Genomic DNA, 18,091 nt, shown 5'->3' with positions numbered 1-18,091 from the left:
AAGGGTGCAATTCAGCCTCCCAGCCTTCTGGAGGGAGGGAAGGAGGAAGTCACCTGTTAACACAGGAAGAGGCATGGCCATTTTTTTTTCAGTTCAATTGGAACAATTGGTTAGATCGTTTTAAAGGTAGATGTCTAAATACAGGGACTTCTTATCAACACAATTAAATTTAACAAAAGACACTACAGGGGAAAAAGCCCAAGTAACAAATTTACCATCTTCTCTTCATATTCCGGATCAATGTCTTTGTCTGACTTAGTTGCCTTTGGAGGAAGTTTGAGTTGAAATGGAGGATCATTTTTCTGTAAATAAAATGAAAATTGTCCAATCACAACATATTTAATAAAGAAAAAGCATAATACAGATTGAAACATGTTGAAATGGAACAGAGCTGTGATTCTCAACCTTTTCTTCATCATGCCCTTTAAATGCCTTTTGTGGCCAAGGCCCATGACCACGGATTCCCAAGACTTAACTCGAGATTTAAATCATAACATTTCTTCCAGGCTTCACAGAATAGACTTTGTTTAGTGTGTCTACCATAAAAGTACCGTATTACCAATTTACTGTGTATTAAACAAAGCCATCATAAATACTCAGTATTTACTTAGCTAATTAGTAAAATAAAAACGATTTGTTAATAGATTTCAGTTCACAATATGTTCGAGCTGTTTTGACATATCAGAAAAATAATCTGTCACCTGAGAATACTTCATGCTTAGAGTATACAAATACACTACAATAAAACTAGATAATCTTATTTCACCAATGCCACTTAACGTAGAGGGACTTATTTATGAGTAAATAGGCATTAGATGGACTAAAAAAAGTTTGACCCTTGGTCCACGTATCACTGATTTTGTTACAAATGACAAACATGGTTACTTTCCTAGAATATTAATGTATAAACTGACTGGTTTGTTTATAATACTAGTAAATACATGAGATTAATTAATGTATACCAAATACATAGATTAAAGCCAAGGAGATACAGGGAAAAATAGATAACCACATACTTTTGATCCACCTATTCCAGTTCAGTATAATAAACAACAAAGGCTGGAAATTCCTACAAATGGAATAAATTTGCTGCCAAATTACAGCAAATTTATTCCATTTGTAGGAATTTCCAGCCTTTGTTGTTTACTGGGTTTGTTCAAACAATATCTGAACTGGTGGTGGGATTCAAAAAATTTTTACTACCGGTTCTGTGACTGTGACTTGGTGGGCATGGCATGGCTTGGTGGGTGTGGCAGGGGAAGGATACTGTAAAATCTCCATTCCCACCCAACTCCAGGAGAAGGATACTGCAAAATCCCCATTTCCTCCCGATCAGCTAGGACTCGGGAGGCAGAGAATAGATGGGGGCGGGGCCAGTAAGAGGTGGTATTTGCCGGTTCTCCAAACTACTCAAAATTTCCACCACAGGTTCTCCAGAACTGGTCAGAACCTGCTGAATACCACCTCTGACCTGAACCCATGCTTAACTGAAATAGATTTTACTGAATTAGCCCACTTGGTACACTCAACCAAAACAAAAAACAAACCACAGGCTGGATTTGAATTACAAACAGACAGGCAGGCATTTATTGCAAAACCCCTTTGAAAAACCTATGTAGCTTAGCAATTGGTTTCCAAGTTTATGTCAAAAGTCAGTGAAACTGACTAGCTCTCTCTCCTTCCTCCTCTCTTTCCCATCAGGAAAGCCATGCTGGATCACATAAAAACTTTGTTCAACATTTGGCACTTATAGTAGCCAATGAAGTACAGACTATAGCCCATAGCTGAATTTGTTGGTGTGAGCCTAGGGAATCAGCCCTGTGGAAGAACAAGCATTTTACACTAAGAGCAAAGAAATTCAGATCTGATCTTTCACTGGACTTACAACTCACTGGATGAACTGAATCTCAGATGCTACCGCGACATTCTTTTCTTCTTCTTCTTGAAATGAAACATTTAAATGACAGAGAATATTATATGTTCTCAAATGGCTCATAAACAGCCATCCTTCATCATAAAACCAAGGAGAACCTGGCAGAATGTGCCTGAAGCATCCCATTTTCAACAGTGGCCAAAAAAGATGAGGCTAGGATGCTACCTCAGCAACTGTTCCCACTTACTGTTCTCCCAGCAACTGGTAGTTCAGAGAAAGCTCCAGTTCTCGGAATGTTATTATGAGACAGGCTTCCTTTCTTTCACCACCCACCCTCTTCAAAAAAGATGATTATTTTTCAGAGGAGTGATGCTTCAAAGATTGAATATTGTTGCCTTGGAAACCACGGACCCAAACTGACTCTTGCCTTGCTCTTACCTTACCCATTTGGTCTATGTCCATAGTTCTCAAGCAGAGGCCATATGACAGGACATTGTGGGGCAGAAATTAAAAACATATACTGGGGGGCCATGGCAGATGCCAAGGGAACTACAGAAAAGCAGAGGCTATTTATACTGCAAATACAATCTTGCTGATGCCAAAAAATGCATCAGTTATCATCCCATGTTCCTATCCAATTATTTACATTTAAATTTATTGGCTGCCCAACTCCAACGGATTCTGGGACCAGGATAGAGAAGCAACAGGAAAACAAAACAAAACAAGGAAAGCATGAGCAGAAAGCGATTTGGAAAATTCTGCTCTACATTATAGAATGCTTCCCAGCCCCAGATACACATCCCAAATCCATGCTAGCAAGGAAGATGGGGATTGGAGTCCAACACATTCCAACCTCATCAGACTAATCACTGAGTGGAAATAATGGAAAGGCTGGTCCATGATAATCAGAAAATAGGGCGTTATTCAGCAGGTTCTGACCAGTTCTGGAGAACCGGTAGCGGAAATTTTGAGTAGTTTGGAGAACCTGTAAATACCACCTCTGACTGGCCCCGCCCCCATCTATTCTCTGCATCCCCAGTCCCAGATAATCAGGAGGAAATGGGGATTTTGCAGTATCCTTCCCCTGGAATTGGGTGGGAATGGAGATTTTACAGTAACCTTCCCCTGCCACACTCAGCAAGCCATGCCACGCCTACCAAGCCACGCCCACAGAACCAATAGTAAAATAAATTGAATCCCACTACTGACAGGGATGAACCACAAGCAGGGGCTGATGGGAGAGGAAGAGTTAAAAGCAAAGATTTCCTTGATTTGAGCCTCTCTTCTGAGGACCATATAGACAAGACCTTGTGCATGACCTGGTAACAATTGTCACCCTTTCTGCCATCCCATCCAAGTACCAATTATTTATATAGCAATATACCAAGTACAGGTAGTCTTCGACTTACATTTCATTTAGTGACCTTTCAAAGGTACAATGGCACTGAAAGAAGTGACTTTAGGCCATTTTTCACACTTAAAACCTTTGGAGCATCCCTATGGGTCACATGGTTTACATTCGGATGCTTGGCAATTGGTTCATATTTATGACGGTTGCAGTGCCCCACTTGCGACCTTCTGACAAGCAGAGTCAATGGGGAATCCAGATTCACTGAACAACTGTGTTACTCATCTTACAGACTCAGTGATTCACTTAACAACTGTGGCAAGAAAAGTCGTAAAATGGGGCAAAGCTCACTCAACACATTTTTCACTTAGCAACATAAATTCTGGGCTCAACTGCGGTCGTAGGTTGAGGACTACCCTGTATCAGATCAACCTAGAAAGCTCCATGAGATCCACCTAATTCATCCAGGTGTCAGGAAAAGAAATTCTCCCTGTCTCTCGCCCACAGTTCGGCGGAGACTCTGGTTGCTGCCTGGCGCAGCATCGGAGTCCCTTGACCGGATTGCGCCACTACGGCCCCTCCGGGTCGGCGGATCCCGGAGGCCTCCTTGGTTCACCGAGGAGCTCCGGGAGAAGAAGCACCAGAGGAGACGCCTAGAGCACCTGTGGAGGTCCGATAAGTCCGAATCGAACCGAGCACTTTTAACAACTTGCACCAAGGAATATATCAGGGCATTGAGGACAGCAAAAAGAACGTATATTGCCACCTTGGTTGCGTCCGCTGAGTCCCACCCAGCCGCCCTGTTTAGGATAACCCGCTCCCTCCTAAATAGGAGGGATACGGGGGACCCCCTGCAGGGTAGGGCTGAGGATTATGTCCAGTTCTTAGCGAACAAAGTTGCTCGGTTTCGGTCGGATTTGGACTCCACCTTTGCAGATCCAGCTGAGGCACAGGGAGATAACTTGACAGACCATCTCTGGGTTGAGTTTCAGGATGTTGCCCCTGGGGATGTGGACAAGGCCATACGAGCTGTGAGTGCCTCCATCTGTGTACTGGACCCGTGTCCCTCCTGGCTGGTTGCCAACAGCAGTGAGGTGACACAAGGCTGGATCCAGGCGGTCGTTACCGCCTCCCTTCGGGAGGGGCACTTCCCCGCCGCACTTAAAGCGGCGGTGGTGAGACCCCTCCTGAAGAAACCATCCTTGGATCCAGCCGTTCTCAACAATTACCGTCCAGTCTCCAACCTCCCCTTCGTCGGGAAGGTTGTTAAGAAGGTGGTGGCCTTCCAGCTTCAACGGTCCTTGGAGGAAGCTAGTTACCTTGACCCCTTCCAGTCCGGCTTCAGACCTGGTTACAGCACAGAAACCGCTTTGGTCGCATTGACCGATGATCTCTGGAGAGCCAGGGATGGAGGCCATGCGTCCATCCTGGTTTTCCTTGACCTCTCGGCGGCTTTCGATACCATCGACCATGGTATCCTTCTGCGACGACTGCGGGAGGTGGGGGTGGGAGGCACTGTTTTGCAGTGGTTCTCCTCCTACCTCTCGGACAGGTCGCAGTCGGTGTTGGTTGGGGGGCAGAGATCGTCCCCTAGGCCCGTAACATATGGGGTGCCGCAGGGTTCGGTCTTATCCCCCCTACTATTTAACATCTACATGAAACCGCTGGGTGAGATCATTCGGAGGCATGGGATAAAATACCACTAATACGCGGACGACACTCAGCTGTATCTGTCCGCCCCGTGCCAACTCAATGAAGCGGTGGACGTGATGAACCGGGGTCTTGAAGCCGTTAAGAACTGGATGAGAGCTAACAAACTGGTACTCAACCCAGACAAGACCGAGTGGCTGTTGTGTTTCCCTCCCAATAATTTGGCCAGTGTTCCATCGCTCAGGCTGGGGGGTCAAATTTTATACCCCTCAGATAGGGTTCGCAACTTGGGAGTCCTCCTGGACCCACAGCTGACTTTTGACCATCAGTTGTCGGCTGTGACCAGGGGGGCATTTGCCCAGGTTCGCCTGGTACGCCAGTTGCGACCCTACCTGAACCGGGAGGCTCTCACAACAGTCACTCGAGAGACCGCCTTCTGCCAATTACCTCCCTTCGACCTATTAGATCGCACAGATTAGGCCTCCTCCGAGTTCCATCCGCCAGTCAGTGCCGACTGGCGACTACACGGAGGAGAGCCTTCTCAGTAGCAGCTCCGACCCTTTGGAACGATCTCCCCGTGGAGATTCGCACCCTCACCACCGTCCAGACCTTCCGCACAGCCCTTAAGATCTGGCTATCCCGTCAGGCCTGGGGATAAAAATTCTAATCCGCCCCACCCGAATGTTGAATGAAAGTTGCGTTTATTGTTTTAATTTTTTTTTACTCACGTATTGTCTTATGTTTTGTCTTGCACTCCCCCTCCCGTGAATTGTAAGCCGCCCTGAGTCCCCTAAGGGAAAAGGGCGGCCTATAAATAATAAATAAAATCTAAAATCTAAATCTAAAATCTGTACTCAAATCTAAACATGATTTTAACGGTGCCTCAATGGGGACGTGGTGGCTCAGTGACTAAGACGCTGAGCTTGTTGATCAGAAGGTCGCAGTTCAGCGGTTCGAATCCTAGCACCGCATAACGGAGTGAGCTCCCATTACCTGTCCCAGCTTCTGCCAACCTAGCTGCTCGAAACCATGTAAAAATGCAAGTAGAAAAATAGGAATCACATTTGGTGGGAAGGTAACTCTGTGCTCCTTTGGCATTGAGTCATGCCGGCCACATGACCACGGAGACGTCTTCGGACAGCGCTGGCTCTTCGGCTTTGAAACCGAGATCAGCATCGCCCCCTAGAGTCAGGAACGACTAGCACATATGTGAGAGGGGAACCTTTACCTTTACTAATCACTAGGTGTTGAAAATACTCCATGCACACCTGGAAACATATGACTAGTTTTGTCTTTTTATTTCTTTTTCTCCCCCTAAACACTTCCATTGGGATTATTCTTTATACTATTCATGTTGTTTGTATTTGTTGTCATGGATTGCACCAGTGAGGCTAAAACCAATTCCCTTGTACACATGATGTATAATGACAATAAAGGCTATACTATTCTATTCTATTCTATGCACTATTATACTATACACTATACTAATACTATACTATATCTATACTATTACTATTTAATCGCTAGGTGTAGAAAATGACCTGATGGCACATAATCAACCCATCCATCCATCCAATATTCCCAGAGGTCTTTTCCTCTCCCCGGTCTGGCCTCCTGGCGGGATCTCCTCGTGGTCTCCCATCCATTCAAGTCCGAACCTGCCACCTTGCTTCTCTTCCCTGAAGCCCGGGCGCTCGCCTGTCAGCCGAGCCGAAAGGCCCAGGGAAGGAAAGGAAGGGAAGGGGCCCAATGGCGAAGGTACTGAGTCCAACGCCGGCGGGAAGTCCCCGGTTGCCACGGGCGACGAGGCGCCGACGTTCCCAGCCGCTCCTCCCGCCACCGGGACCCACCTCGTCCTCTACGGGCTCCTGCGAGAAGGCGGCCGAGGTCGAGGGCTCCTCTTCGCCGCCCGACAGGCGCGGGCTGGCAGAAGCCGCCGTGGGAGCAGCCTCTGCAGCGGCGGCAGCATCCATTTTGGGCCGGTTAGCGGGACTAACGGGACTCCCGCTCGCTCCAAGCATCGCGAGAGCCTCCGCGAGAACTCCGCGCGCAGGCGCGTCTCGGAAACCGGGGGGGGTGGGTGGGCGGCGCAGGGCAGGCAGGCAGTCTGACCACGCCTCCTGGGCGTGGCTCCGGTCGAGAGCGCGAAGTCTTAAGAGACCCGTAAAGCGTTGGTTCGCTTTACCTTTATAGGATTAAGCCGGTTCTGACGTTAAAGCGCTTTTTATACTCGTGAAAATGAGTTTCGACCCGAGAAGGTTTCCCTGGATCAGCGTCCTTCCTTGCTTCAACTAAGGGAGCTGCTAGAGCTAAGCAAGGTTGGATAGGATACCACTCGGAGAGCCAGGGAAGCAAGTTGCTGCAGGTGGGGCGCCCCGTTTTTTATTCCAAAACTGGAGAAGAGCGAGAGCGGACAAGATGCACCAGTTACCTCTTTCCTTTTAAGCTGTCTGGGGGGAATCTGGGTATTGTAGTCCCCGTGTCTTCAAGCAACCAACTTTGAGGAACAACTTTGCCTTAAACCGAAATGAAAGAACCCACCTTAAGATCTAAAATAATCCTCTGTCCAGCAGCGCCATTAGCTTGTAAACCATGGATGAAATGAAGTGTGAATTGATCTACCAAGACCTGCTCAGCTAGTTAAGGTTAAAAGAAAGCATACTTTAATTCAAACTCTCTCCATTATTCATATCTTCATAAATGACAGATGAGGAAGGGGAACTTTGCAAATTTGCAGATGATACTAAGCTGGCAGGACTAGCTAACACCCTAGAACAGTGATGGTGAACCTTTTTGGTGCCAAGTGCCGAAGGTGTGCACTTAATGCAATGCACGCACCCCCCTGCATGCGCCCTGTTCCCCCACATGCGTGCACGAACCCACCGTGCATGACCTGCCCCTGTGTGTGCGCCCCACCCCCGTGTGTCTCCTGCATGTGCCCCGCCTCCACGCAGCAGAAACCCCAAACTCAGCTGGCCGGCGGGAAGCATGCATAGCAGAACTGAGCTGGCGTGACAGCTCACATGCCCGCAGAGGGCTCTGTGTGCCACCTGTGGCATGCATGCCATAGGTTCAGCATCACGGGCCTAGAAGATAGATTCAAGATCCAGATGCATCTTGACAGACTTGAACACTGGGCCTTATCTAACAAAATGAAATCCAATGTAGAGAAAAGTAAAGTCCTACACTTAGGTAAGAAAAACCAAAAGTACATATATAACGTGTGTGAAACCAGGCTTAATAGCATTGACAGTGAGCGGGATCTTGGAGTCTTGGTGAACTACCAGCTAAACATGAGCCAGTAGTGTGCAAGGGCAGCCAAAGAAGCCAATGCAATCCTAAATTGCATTAACAGAGGGATACAATCAAGATCAAGTGAGGTACTAATACCACTCTATAAAGTCCTAGTAAGGCCACACCTAGAGTATGCATCCAATTTTGGTCACCACACTATAAAAAAGATGTTGAGACTCTAAAAACAGTGCAGAGAAGAGCAACCAAGGTGATTAGGGGACTGGAAAGTAAAACACCTGAAGAACGGTTACAGGAACTGGACATGGCTGGTCTAATGAAGAGAAGGACCAAGGGAGGCATGATAGTAGTCTTCCAATATTTGAGGGGCTGCCACAGAGAGGAAGAAGTCAAGCTATTTTCCAAAGCACCCGAAGGCCAGACAAGGAATAATGGATGGAAACTGACCAAGGAGAGATTCAACCTGGAAATAAGGAGGAACTTTCTGACAGTGAGAACAATCAACCAATGGAACAGAAGTTGCCTTCGGAAATTGTGGGAGCTTCATCAATTGAGACTTTCAAGAAGAGATTGGACTGCCATTTGTCAGAAATGGTGTAGGGTCTCCTGCTTGAGCGGGGGGGGGGGGGGTTAGACTAGATGACCTATAAGGTCCCTTCCAATTCTGTTAATCTGTATACCTGAAAAGCGGAGTGGTCTCCAGAACGCTTATAATAAATGAGCCCGACTAAAGATGCGGAGTTTGGAATCTGGACTCTGCTTAATTTAGGTTCACCGTCAAATGCGCGCTGGACAAAAGCGCACCAACGAAACCACGGGGAAAAAAACGTGAGTTCGAAATTGCGCTGATGAATGAGCGCAGAAGCGCGCCGACAACAGCGTGCCGACAGAAGCGCGCTCTAAACCTAACTGTAAAGGTAACCCTAAACCTAACCCTAAACCTAACCTTGAACCTAACCCTTACCCTAACCTTTACCTTAACCGTAATCGTGCTTCTGTCAGCGCTCTTTTGTTGGTGCGCCTTTGTGGGCGCGCTGTCGACGTTGCGGTTTTATCACCGCGGTTTTGTCAGCGTGCTGTTGTCGGGCACGCATTTGTCGGGTCACGCTTAATTTAGACATTGCTGTGCGGTTGATTTACATTTATTTTCTAAGCGAATGGCATATTCAAAAGAAGTTCTTCATGAGCCCCTTCTGAAATACATTTGTTCTCCAAATCACACAAACATGGCTGGATACAGGGGTGCATAGTTGACATACCAAAAAGAATTCAGTCTAGACAAATGGGATTTATAACAAAATTATGTAGGCTGGGAAGGGCACTCTTTCCTCCCTCTTAAGGATACATCACTCCGTTCTTCCTCCGTCAATTTCCCCAACTCCCCCCATTCCTAATAATCCCTCAGATTTCTCTGGATCATGAATCATTTGCGGTTTCGTTCTGGATTTCACCTGTTCTTCAGTTTTTACAAACCTCTCCAAGCCCTTTAATGTGTATTTCAGAGGGTGGCACTTTCTTGTAGTTAAGGCACCAGGCTGGAAACCAAGAGGCAGCGAGTTCTTGTCTGCCTTAACCTTGAAAGCTAGCTCTATAGCTTTGGGCCAATCACTCTCTCAGCCCAACCACAGAATTGTTGTTATGGGGAAAATAGGAGGAGGAAGGAGTATTAGGCACATCCTGAAAAGAACTTCTTGCATAAAAGCATTTTGCTAGCTGTAGGAACCTGTTTTTGCAACATCAGATTTTATACTTAGATGTAATGATCCTTCAAAATCTATGCAATAATACATTAGTTCGGTATTAAAGCCGCCTGGATTCTCTGAAAAACGCAGGGCAATTTATTCAAAATTAGAGAGTCATAGAATAAATGTTGCTTTAAAAAAATTATGGCTGTAAAATCACATGCCATAAATGTTTATGTCACCTCACATAGAATAGAATAGAATTCTTTATTGGTCAAGTGTGATTGGACACACAAGGAATTTGTCTTTGGTGCAGATGCTCTCAGTGTACATAAGGAGAATAAAAATGCATTCATCAAGAATAAAAAGATACAACACTTAGTGATGGTCAAGGTTATTAATAAGCTATCAAATTGTACTAGTCAACAAATAAAACAATATAGATTGAAAGATACAAGCAACATGGTTATAGTCATAAGTGGGAAGAGATAGATACTAGGAAGGAAGAGAAGAATAATAGTAATACAGTCTTGGTAGAATTTGACAATGTGGGAATTAGTTTTTAAGCAGAGTGAGATCAAAGTACTCCCTCAACTAAATTCACTTAAATATTGGCCAGTACTTTTGCCTACCCTAACCTCCCTGGCAAGTTTAGCTACAGACTAGCATCCAATGGTGGATGCATCCTTATTCCATAGGGGTCTGTCTCTGAAACTCTTGGGTCTACCTGGCTGAGGAGGATGGGGATTGGAGTCCAGAGCTGTTGAATATTCCTGGTTTAGAATAGGCACTGCTTGGTGGTAAAAAGCTTGGCTAAAAGCTTGTTTATCACCTGAAATATTGTTTTAAAGGGAATTACAGAATATCAGAATCAGTCCTATCGACAATAGTTATTTTAAGTTTTCAAGAGTTATAATAATATTAGGAGAAAGAAACATTTTATCACTTGTATGAACACTCAGTATGAACACTGAGAGCTTATGCGCCAGAGACAAATTACTTGTGTATCCAATCACACTTAGCCAATAAAGAATCCTATTCTATTCTATTTCCTATTCTATTCTATTCAATTCTATTCCATTATATTCTATTCTCTGACCTGTCCTACCCTATTCTGTATTCTATCCTATCCTATTCTGTTCTATTTTCTCTCCTGTCCTATCCTATCCTCTATTCTATTCCATATTCTATTCTATTTCCTATCCTATCTACTGAACTCCTGTTCGGCTGTTGGCTCCAATGAAGTCCTAAAGCTATGGACGTTATTGGCACTTCGCTTCCTACCAGCTCCCGGGTGTGGGGGCGCTGGCGCCCCCGAGCGGCCGTGCCCCTTCTGCTTATCCAGGCCGGGTTTTCCCTCTCCTCGGGGCGGCGCTCGGCCGCGGAGCAGCGCCTCGCTCGGGGGAATCCAGGCCGGGTTTTCGCACCTCTGCCAGGTCAGCTGTGGGCGAACGCCCGGGCAGGCAGGCTGGCTGGCAGGCAGGGCGCGCCGCAGGGGAACCGCTGGTGGCAGCAGCTGGTGACTGCCCTCCTTCCAGGGCTGGAAGGGGACGAGGGACTCTTGCTGCGGAACCCCACCTAGCCCCGCCGGCTCTCCGGACAGCACCTCAGGTAAGTCACGGGCAAGGGCACGGTGGGGTTTTGCAGGAGGAGCTGGACAGGGCACGCTTCGCCCCTGGTGGAACTCGACCCGCGACTTTTAGGCTCAGCTGCGTTTCGCCTTTTCTGTCGACTCCGGAGCCTGCAACCCTGATTGCCTTGACTGCAACCCTGGGGTTGCCTTCGCACGACCGGCCACTTTAGCCAACTCAACCCGAGTCCGTGACTTGCGGGACAAAGGGTTGTGCGAACGGAGTCCGGGACCGGGAATTCCGACTTCTGGATCGAGGGCGACTCTGGTGGAGCACCTACCTACATTTGGGAACTCCGGAGGGTGTCCGCCTGTTCTGGCTTTGCCCGAATTAACAAAGATACGAGTCAGTGTGTTTTGAGAATGCAACCTGTTGATTCAGGCCGTGCGCGATAGAAAGCCGTGGTTCGCCGATTTGCATTTCTAGATTTAATTCTACAGCACCCGCTGTTCAAATCTCCGGAGCTCTTCTTTTGAATTCTATCCCAATGACTTAGGATAGACATGCAGGGAAAGAATGAGGAAAATCATTGATTTTATTGTGTGATCGCAAAAAAAAAAAAAAAAGAGTTTTGCAAACCTTGGAAGGGAGAACTATTTTCCATCTGACACAAAACGGTCCAAAAGCCTTTTCTTTTCACTTATATTTAAGCAAGCGTTTTATGGCCTCGAATCTTGACTTGAGGAGCATTTAGAAGTGTGACTGTGACATATGTCGGTGTCTAATTGTTTGATTTCTGTCTTTCTTCTTTCCTCTTTCTCTTTCTTTCTTTCTTTTGTCTAAAAGGAAAGTCATATAAAAATGTTTACACATTCACTTGTATCCTTGCAATTTATATTGATATTGATTGTTTCCTGATTGCTTATTTGTACACTATGACTATCATTAAGTGTTGTACCTTAGGATTCTTGACGAATGTATCTTGTCTTTTTATGTCCAATGAGAGCATCTGCACCAAAGACAAATTCCTTGTGTGTCCAATCACACTTGGCCGATAAAGAATTCTATTCTATTCTATTCTATTCTATTCTATCTTCCAATATCTCATATACGTACACACGTTCTTCATTTGATTGGTAGAAAAGAAGTGTACATTTCTGTAAAGTGAGTTTCCTTTTGTTTTTGTTTCAAAGTCTGGTTTGTTATAATGAGCCGTTATTGCTTGGGAGTCGCACACCCTGCTAAGCCAAAACCACCAAGCAAATTATACTGTGGTTTAACATCAGATGGGAATCAGGCTACTTTCTGACCCTATGTCCCAATTCCCTGTAATTAACCCATCAGAGAAACACAATCATTTGTGGTGACTTGCTTGGGACGGTGACCTGATTCCTTTGATCTCTGACTTCCCAGGGATTTTGAACACATTTTACCCAGTTCTGTGCGACAGTCACCCAGGGAATGTGGAAAGACGTTCAGGATTAATGGGTGGTTTGATTGAGCTTTCTCCCCCCCCCCCCCCAAAAAAAAGGAACCCAGGCCCTGACGTGGCATTTTCTCACTTTATTCAGGAATCAAAGGCATTCCTGAATAAAATAGATCCTGGAATACACCGACATTGCCCTGTCAGTTTCTTTTGTTGGGGGGGGGGAATAAAATAAAACAGTTTGGGGTTAACAGATAAAGAATGAAGACGTAGTTGTTAGTTATTTCCTGAGTTTTCTGCAAGAGCCCAGGTCAGCTTCTACCAAGATCTCCCAAGTTCATTTTTATTGTAAGAGGTCTAGACCACGAGATCACTCTGGTGCGAGAGAATTACAGACCCAAAGTTGTCTGCTAAATGTCCATAGCTGAGAGTACATTGATCCTGGGCCTCTGTAGCCCTCACCCACAAATTAACCCATGGTGTCTTAACCTTGGAGATAGAATAGAATAGAATATTATTATAGATTACATTAGAGTAGAATAGAATAGAATATTATTATAGATTACATTAGAATAGAGTAGAATAGAATAGAATATTATTATAGATTACATTAGAGTAGAGTAGAATAGAATAGAATAGAATATTATTATAGATTACATTAGAGTAGAGTAGAGTAGAATAGAATAGAATAGAATATTATTATAGATTACATTAGAGTAGAATAGAATAGAATATTTTTTATAGATTACATTAGAGTAGAATAGAATAGAATATTATTATAGATTACATTAGAGTAGAGTAGAATAGAATAGAATATTATTAAAGATTACATTAGAATAGAATAGAATATAATATTATTATAGATTACATTAGAGTAGAATAGAATAGAATTGAATATTATTATAGATTACATTAGAGTAGAATAGAATATTATTATAGATTACATTAGAGTAGAGTAGAATAGAATAGAATAGAATATTATTATAGATTACATTACATTAGAATAGAATAGAATAGAATAGAATAGAATTCTTTATTGGCCAAGTGTGATTGGACACACAAGGAATTTGTCTTTGGTGCAGATGCTCTCAGTGGACATAAAAAGACAAGATACACTCATCAAGAATCATACTATACAACACTAAATGAGAGTCATAGGCAGGGGTGGGTTTCTGCCAGTGTTACTGCCAGATTGGTGTGCATGCGATTTGCGCGCCTGACATAATTGCCTGTAAATAGGTCTGTGCATGCACAGAACATTAAAAATGTCCAAAAAAACCATGCTGCAGCAACCAGGGTACCAGTTCTGGGGTGTGGTGAGCCTGCCGTCCCTACCAGTTCAGCAACCCACTCGCAATTTCCACTACCGGTTCGCCCAAACCAATGCGAACTGGTAGCAACCCACCTCTGGTCGTAGGGTACAAATAAGTAATCCCAGAACTCTGGGAGCTGACGTCCAGGCATCTTAAAGCTGCCAACCGTGAGACCTGCTGCTTTGACCGTAACCCCTCTGCGGCTGATGCTAGGATCTTACTGAAGCTTGTTGGTTTCACGTATGGTTTGAAACCATGATGTCATGTTTGTATGTGACCACCTACAGTCTGTATTGAGCCAAGTTTTTGTTTTGTATATTATGCACGCATATACCAGATGACATACGAGGCATATGAGTCGTCGCCCATTGCTCTTCTGGGTTCCAGCACACTGCCCAGCTGGTCTTCATGTGTGCCTGAAACCAAAAGAACAGCCACCCTGTGCGCATGTGCACACCAGGAAAATGGTCTTCTGGTTTCTGGCCCACACATGCACACCAGCTACCTGGGCTTCGCATGGGCACATGCAACGGAAACCGGAAGCCCAGGTGGCCAGTGCGCGTGCATGCACCAGAAACCGGAAGATTATCTTCCCGGTGCGTGCATGCCCACTGGGCGGCTCTCTTCCTATTTCTGGCATGCGCGCATACTTTTATGTTTTGGCACTCAGTGCCGAAAAGGTTCGGCAACACTGCGAAAGTTTGTCACAATACATTTTATTGATCCCTATTATTTTCAGAGAAAAAGTGACTTAGGCATGTTCAGGGACCATGCGTCAAATTAAGTAAGGAAGAAGAAAACAGCAACTCATTCAACCATTGAGGGTAACTTGCAGGATAAGTTATCTACAGGGCCTGACTTTTAGTGTAGCACTTGAAACAACTTATATAGCTTGTTGTATAAGCCTCAACACGTTGGCTTGGCTGTCAGGCTTAGCTATTACCAGAGAAATCCACCTTTGTCCTCTTCCTTGATGAGTTTCCTGCTCTACGCTATGTATTTATTTATGTCACGCCTTTATTGTCTTTACTAATAACTCAAGATGGCAACATATCCAGCACACTTTCTTCCTCCTGTTTTCTGCTCAACCACAACCCTATGAGGTGGGTTGGGCCCAGAAGGAATGACTGGCTCAAAGTCACCCAGTCGACTTTCACGCCTCAGGTGGGAACTAGAACTCATCGTCTCCTGGTGATTGCCACAAAGTCACCCTGTTGGCTTTCATAGCTAAGGCGGGACTTGAACTCCCAGTCTCCCAGTCTGGTACCTTAACCAGTAGACCAAACTGGCTTTCACTAGCTATTTAGATGATAGGCTACTTTGCAAAACCAATTGCATTCCTGATTGTTGGCTTTGCAGATGTCCAGATAGACTGGCCCACAAGTCCTAGAGCAGGGGTGTCAAACTCAAGGCCCATGGGCCAGATCCAGTCCACAAGGTGCGTAGATCTGGCCAGTGGGGACGTGCTACAAACAGTGAAGGAGTGCCCGCGAAGCTTCTGCCAGAGAAAACGGAGCTCAGGATGGCCGTAGCCCTCCCGAGCTCTGTTTTTGCTGGCAGATGGTTGCAGGAGGCCGTCGCAGCCGAACTCAGGAGCCCATTTTCACTGGCAGAGTGCTCGGGTCACCATCACCCCCTGACCACAAGCGGCCCCATCCACTGCAGCCACACCCACCGCAGCCACCAAAGGTCAAACACAGCCCTCAATGAAATTGAGTTTGACATACTCAAATAATCTATCAAAAAGTGAGAAGGAAAATACAGAAGAAAAGATATAAGACACATAAAAAGAAGAAAAAGAGAAAAGAAAATTTAGAAATAGGAGAATAGTAGATTGATATGATCTAGTAGAACAAAATATTGTAAACAAGGTAATAGTAAGTTTTAACTAGAATGTGAGAACTATATTAAGACCTTTAAAGGTGTAAAATATTTATGTGAAACGTTGATCATATAAAATCTGAAATCTGAAGACTTATATTGCTAATGGAAAATAGATGGAAAATGATAAATTGTTTATTCTTAAAGAGAAGGGGAAATTATATTTTTTGTATATGTTAAAAATTAGAAACTGGAAAATATGAGAAGAAAAGTAGTACGGCTAAAATTGGAAATAATGGAAATATAATGTAAAATGAATTATATTTTTTGTGGGAATGTTAAAGGGGGAATCTGGACAACACTCAATGTAACAAAAATAAAATAAAAAACTTCATTTAAAGAATGAAATTGAGTTTGACACCCCTGTACTGGAGTGTCTGGAAATGAAGCCAGGGCTCAATAAAAGACTCATGTGGCAAGGTGGTTAAGGTATGGGATTATGACCAAGAAGCTCCAGGTTTACGGAAGCTTCCTCGTGAGAGAAGAAAGAGAAGAAAGGGGGGTAGGAAGGAGGGTGGGAAGGAGGGAGGGAAGCAAGGAGGGAAGGAAGGAGGGAAGGAAGGAGAAAAGGAGAGAAGAAAGGAGGGAAGGAAGGAGGGAAGGAAGGAGAGAAGAAAGGAGAGAAGGAAGGAGGGAAGGAAGGAGGGAATGTAGGAGAGAAGGAAGGGGGGAAGGAAGGAGAGAAGGAGAAAAGAAAGGAGGGAAGGAAGGAGGGAAGGAAGGAGGGAAGGAGAGAAGGAGGGAGGGAAGGAAGGGGAGTAGGAGAGAAGAAACGAGGGAAGGAAAGAGGGAGGGAGGGAAGAAGAAGTAGGACCGTTGTAAGATAAGATGGATCTATGGGATGATAAAAAAGCAATCTTCAAGTATATTGTCAACAGTAGGGAAAAATTGTTATAAATACATATTATTAATAACAGTTATGAGATCATATAATTGTGAATGTATATATGAAATTGATAAAATAAAATAAAATAAAATAAAAAAAAAGAAGCTTCCTCGTGGCTTTGAGCCAGAGACTCACTCTCAGCCAACCTAATACGCTTGTAGAGTAAAACTAAAAGCAGAACTATTATCATGTCACCTTAACCTCCTGTACTAAAAGAAGGATACAGGTAGTCCTGGACTAACAATCACCATTGATCCCAAAATTTATGCTGCTAAGTGAGAAATTTGTTAAGTGACATTTTGTGACATTTTCTTACTGCATTTGTTAAGTGAATCGTTGCAATTGTTAAGTTAGTAACCTGGTTGTTAAATGAATCTGGCTTCCCCATTGGCTTTGCTGGTCTGAAGGTTGCAAAAGGGCATCACGTAACCCCCGGGACACTGCAATGGTCGTAAATAGAAATTGTCAATCACACAACTTACATAAGGATGCTGCTTTGGTCCTAAGTGTGAAAAATGGTCAAAAGTCACTTATTTCAGTGCTGTTGTAACTTCAGTCACTAAATGAACTGTTGTAAGTCCAGGACTACCTGAATAATTTGAATTAATTGAAGGCAGACGAAACTAAGAAATACTTCCCCAATATTTGCATTTTAATTCTCTTCCCTCTTCCACGAGGAACTCAAGGCTAACTTGTCTATGAACCCTAACAAAGCCATAGCAGTCCGATTTCCCAAGAAAATGCATGCATGGAAACAGAAAGCATTCTTTTTTTAAAAACTAAATCTCATAATTAAATTTGTGGGCCGTGGCTGAATCCAGGCCATAATTTCAATGCTTGGAAGGAAGCTCCCTGAACCCAGTAATACCTTGGTTTCTGCTTCTTGTAAACATATAAAATATATTGAGCTGTCACGGGGGATTCTTGGCTGGCTGAAATGCAAGCTTTGAAGTTTGACTTTAGCCATCAAGAGCAAGTCAACATTATATATTATAAAAACAATCGCTAGAAATGCATCTGAGCTTGCAAAGGAACCCAAACATATGGAAAGTTGGAAGCTTATCAAAGCAGGGGGAGGGAAGTGCTTTGTTCTCTATCCTCCTGCCGATCCCAAGAAAGTTTTCAATATGTACTTTTAATCACCTCCTCAACTTTCTAGAAAGCCACCCCTGTAGGTCAGTGTTTCTGCAACTTGGCAACTTTAAGACA

General features: G+C 44.5%; 2 protein-coding genes across 4 annotated transcripts in view; one reads left to right on the top strand and one right to left on the bottom strand.

Moving 5' to 3' along the window:
* Window positions 1–6,892, bottom strand: part of SMARCA1 (SWI/SNF related, matrix associated, actin dependent regulator of chromatin, subfamily a, member 1) — a 56,658-nt gene extending 49,766 nt beyond the window's left edge. The window contains exons 1-2 of one of the 2 annotated variants that reach the window (XM_032228129.1): window positions 6,722–6,892; window positions 216–302 (exon numbers count right to left, since the gene is read on the bottom strand). In XM_032228129.1, the coding sequence (XP_032084020.1) occupies window positions 216–302; window positions 6,722–6,892 (258 nt within the window). Of the gene's footprint in view, window positions 1–215; window positions 303–6,721 lie in introns of those variants that run through there. The other variant, XM_032228130.1, reaches the window with a different exon arrangement.
* Window positions 6,893–11,249: 4,357 nt separating this feature from the next.
* LOC116515690 (synaptotagmin-like protein 2) overlaps window positions 11,250–18,091 on the top strand; it is a 62,440-nt gene continuing 55,598 nt past the window's right edge. For both annotated transcript variants that reach the window (XM_032227855.1, XM_032227854.1), the window contains exon 1: window positions 11,250–11,416. The gene's annotated coding sequence lies outside the window, so the exon portion shown is untranslated. The remainder of the gene's footprint in view (window positions 11,417–18,091) is intronic.

The sequence above is a fragment of the Thamnophis elegans genome, chromosome 12 (assembly GCF_009769535.1).
Source record: "Thamnophis elegans isolate rThaEle1 chromosome 12, rThaEle1.pri, whole genome shotgun sequence".
Lineage (NCBI taxonomy): Eukaryota > Metazoa > Chordata > Lepidosauria > Squamata > Colubridae > Thamnophis > Thamnophis elegans.
Note: the sequence above shows the minus strand (reverse complement) of the source record. Positions and strands in the feature narration are given on the sequence as shown.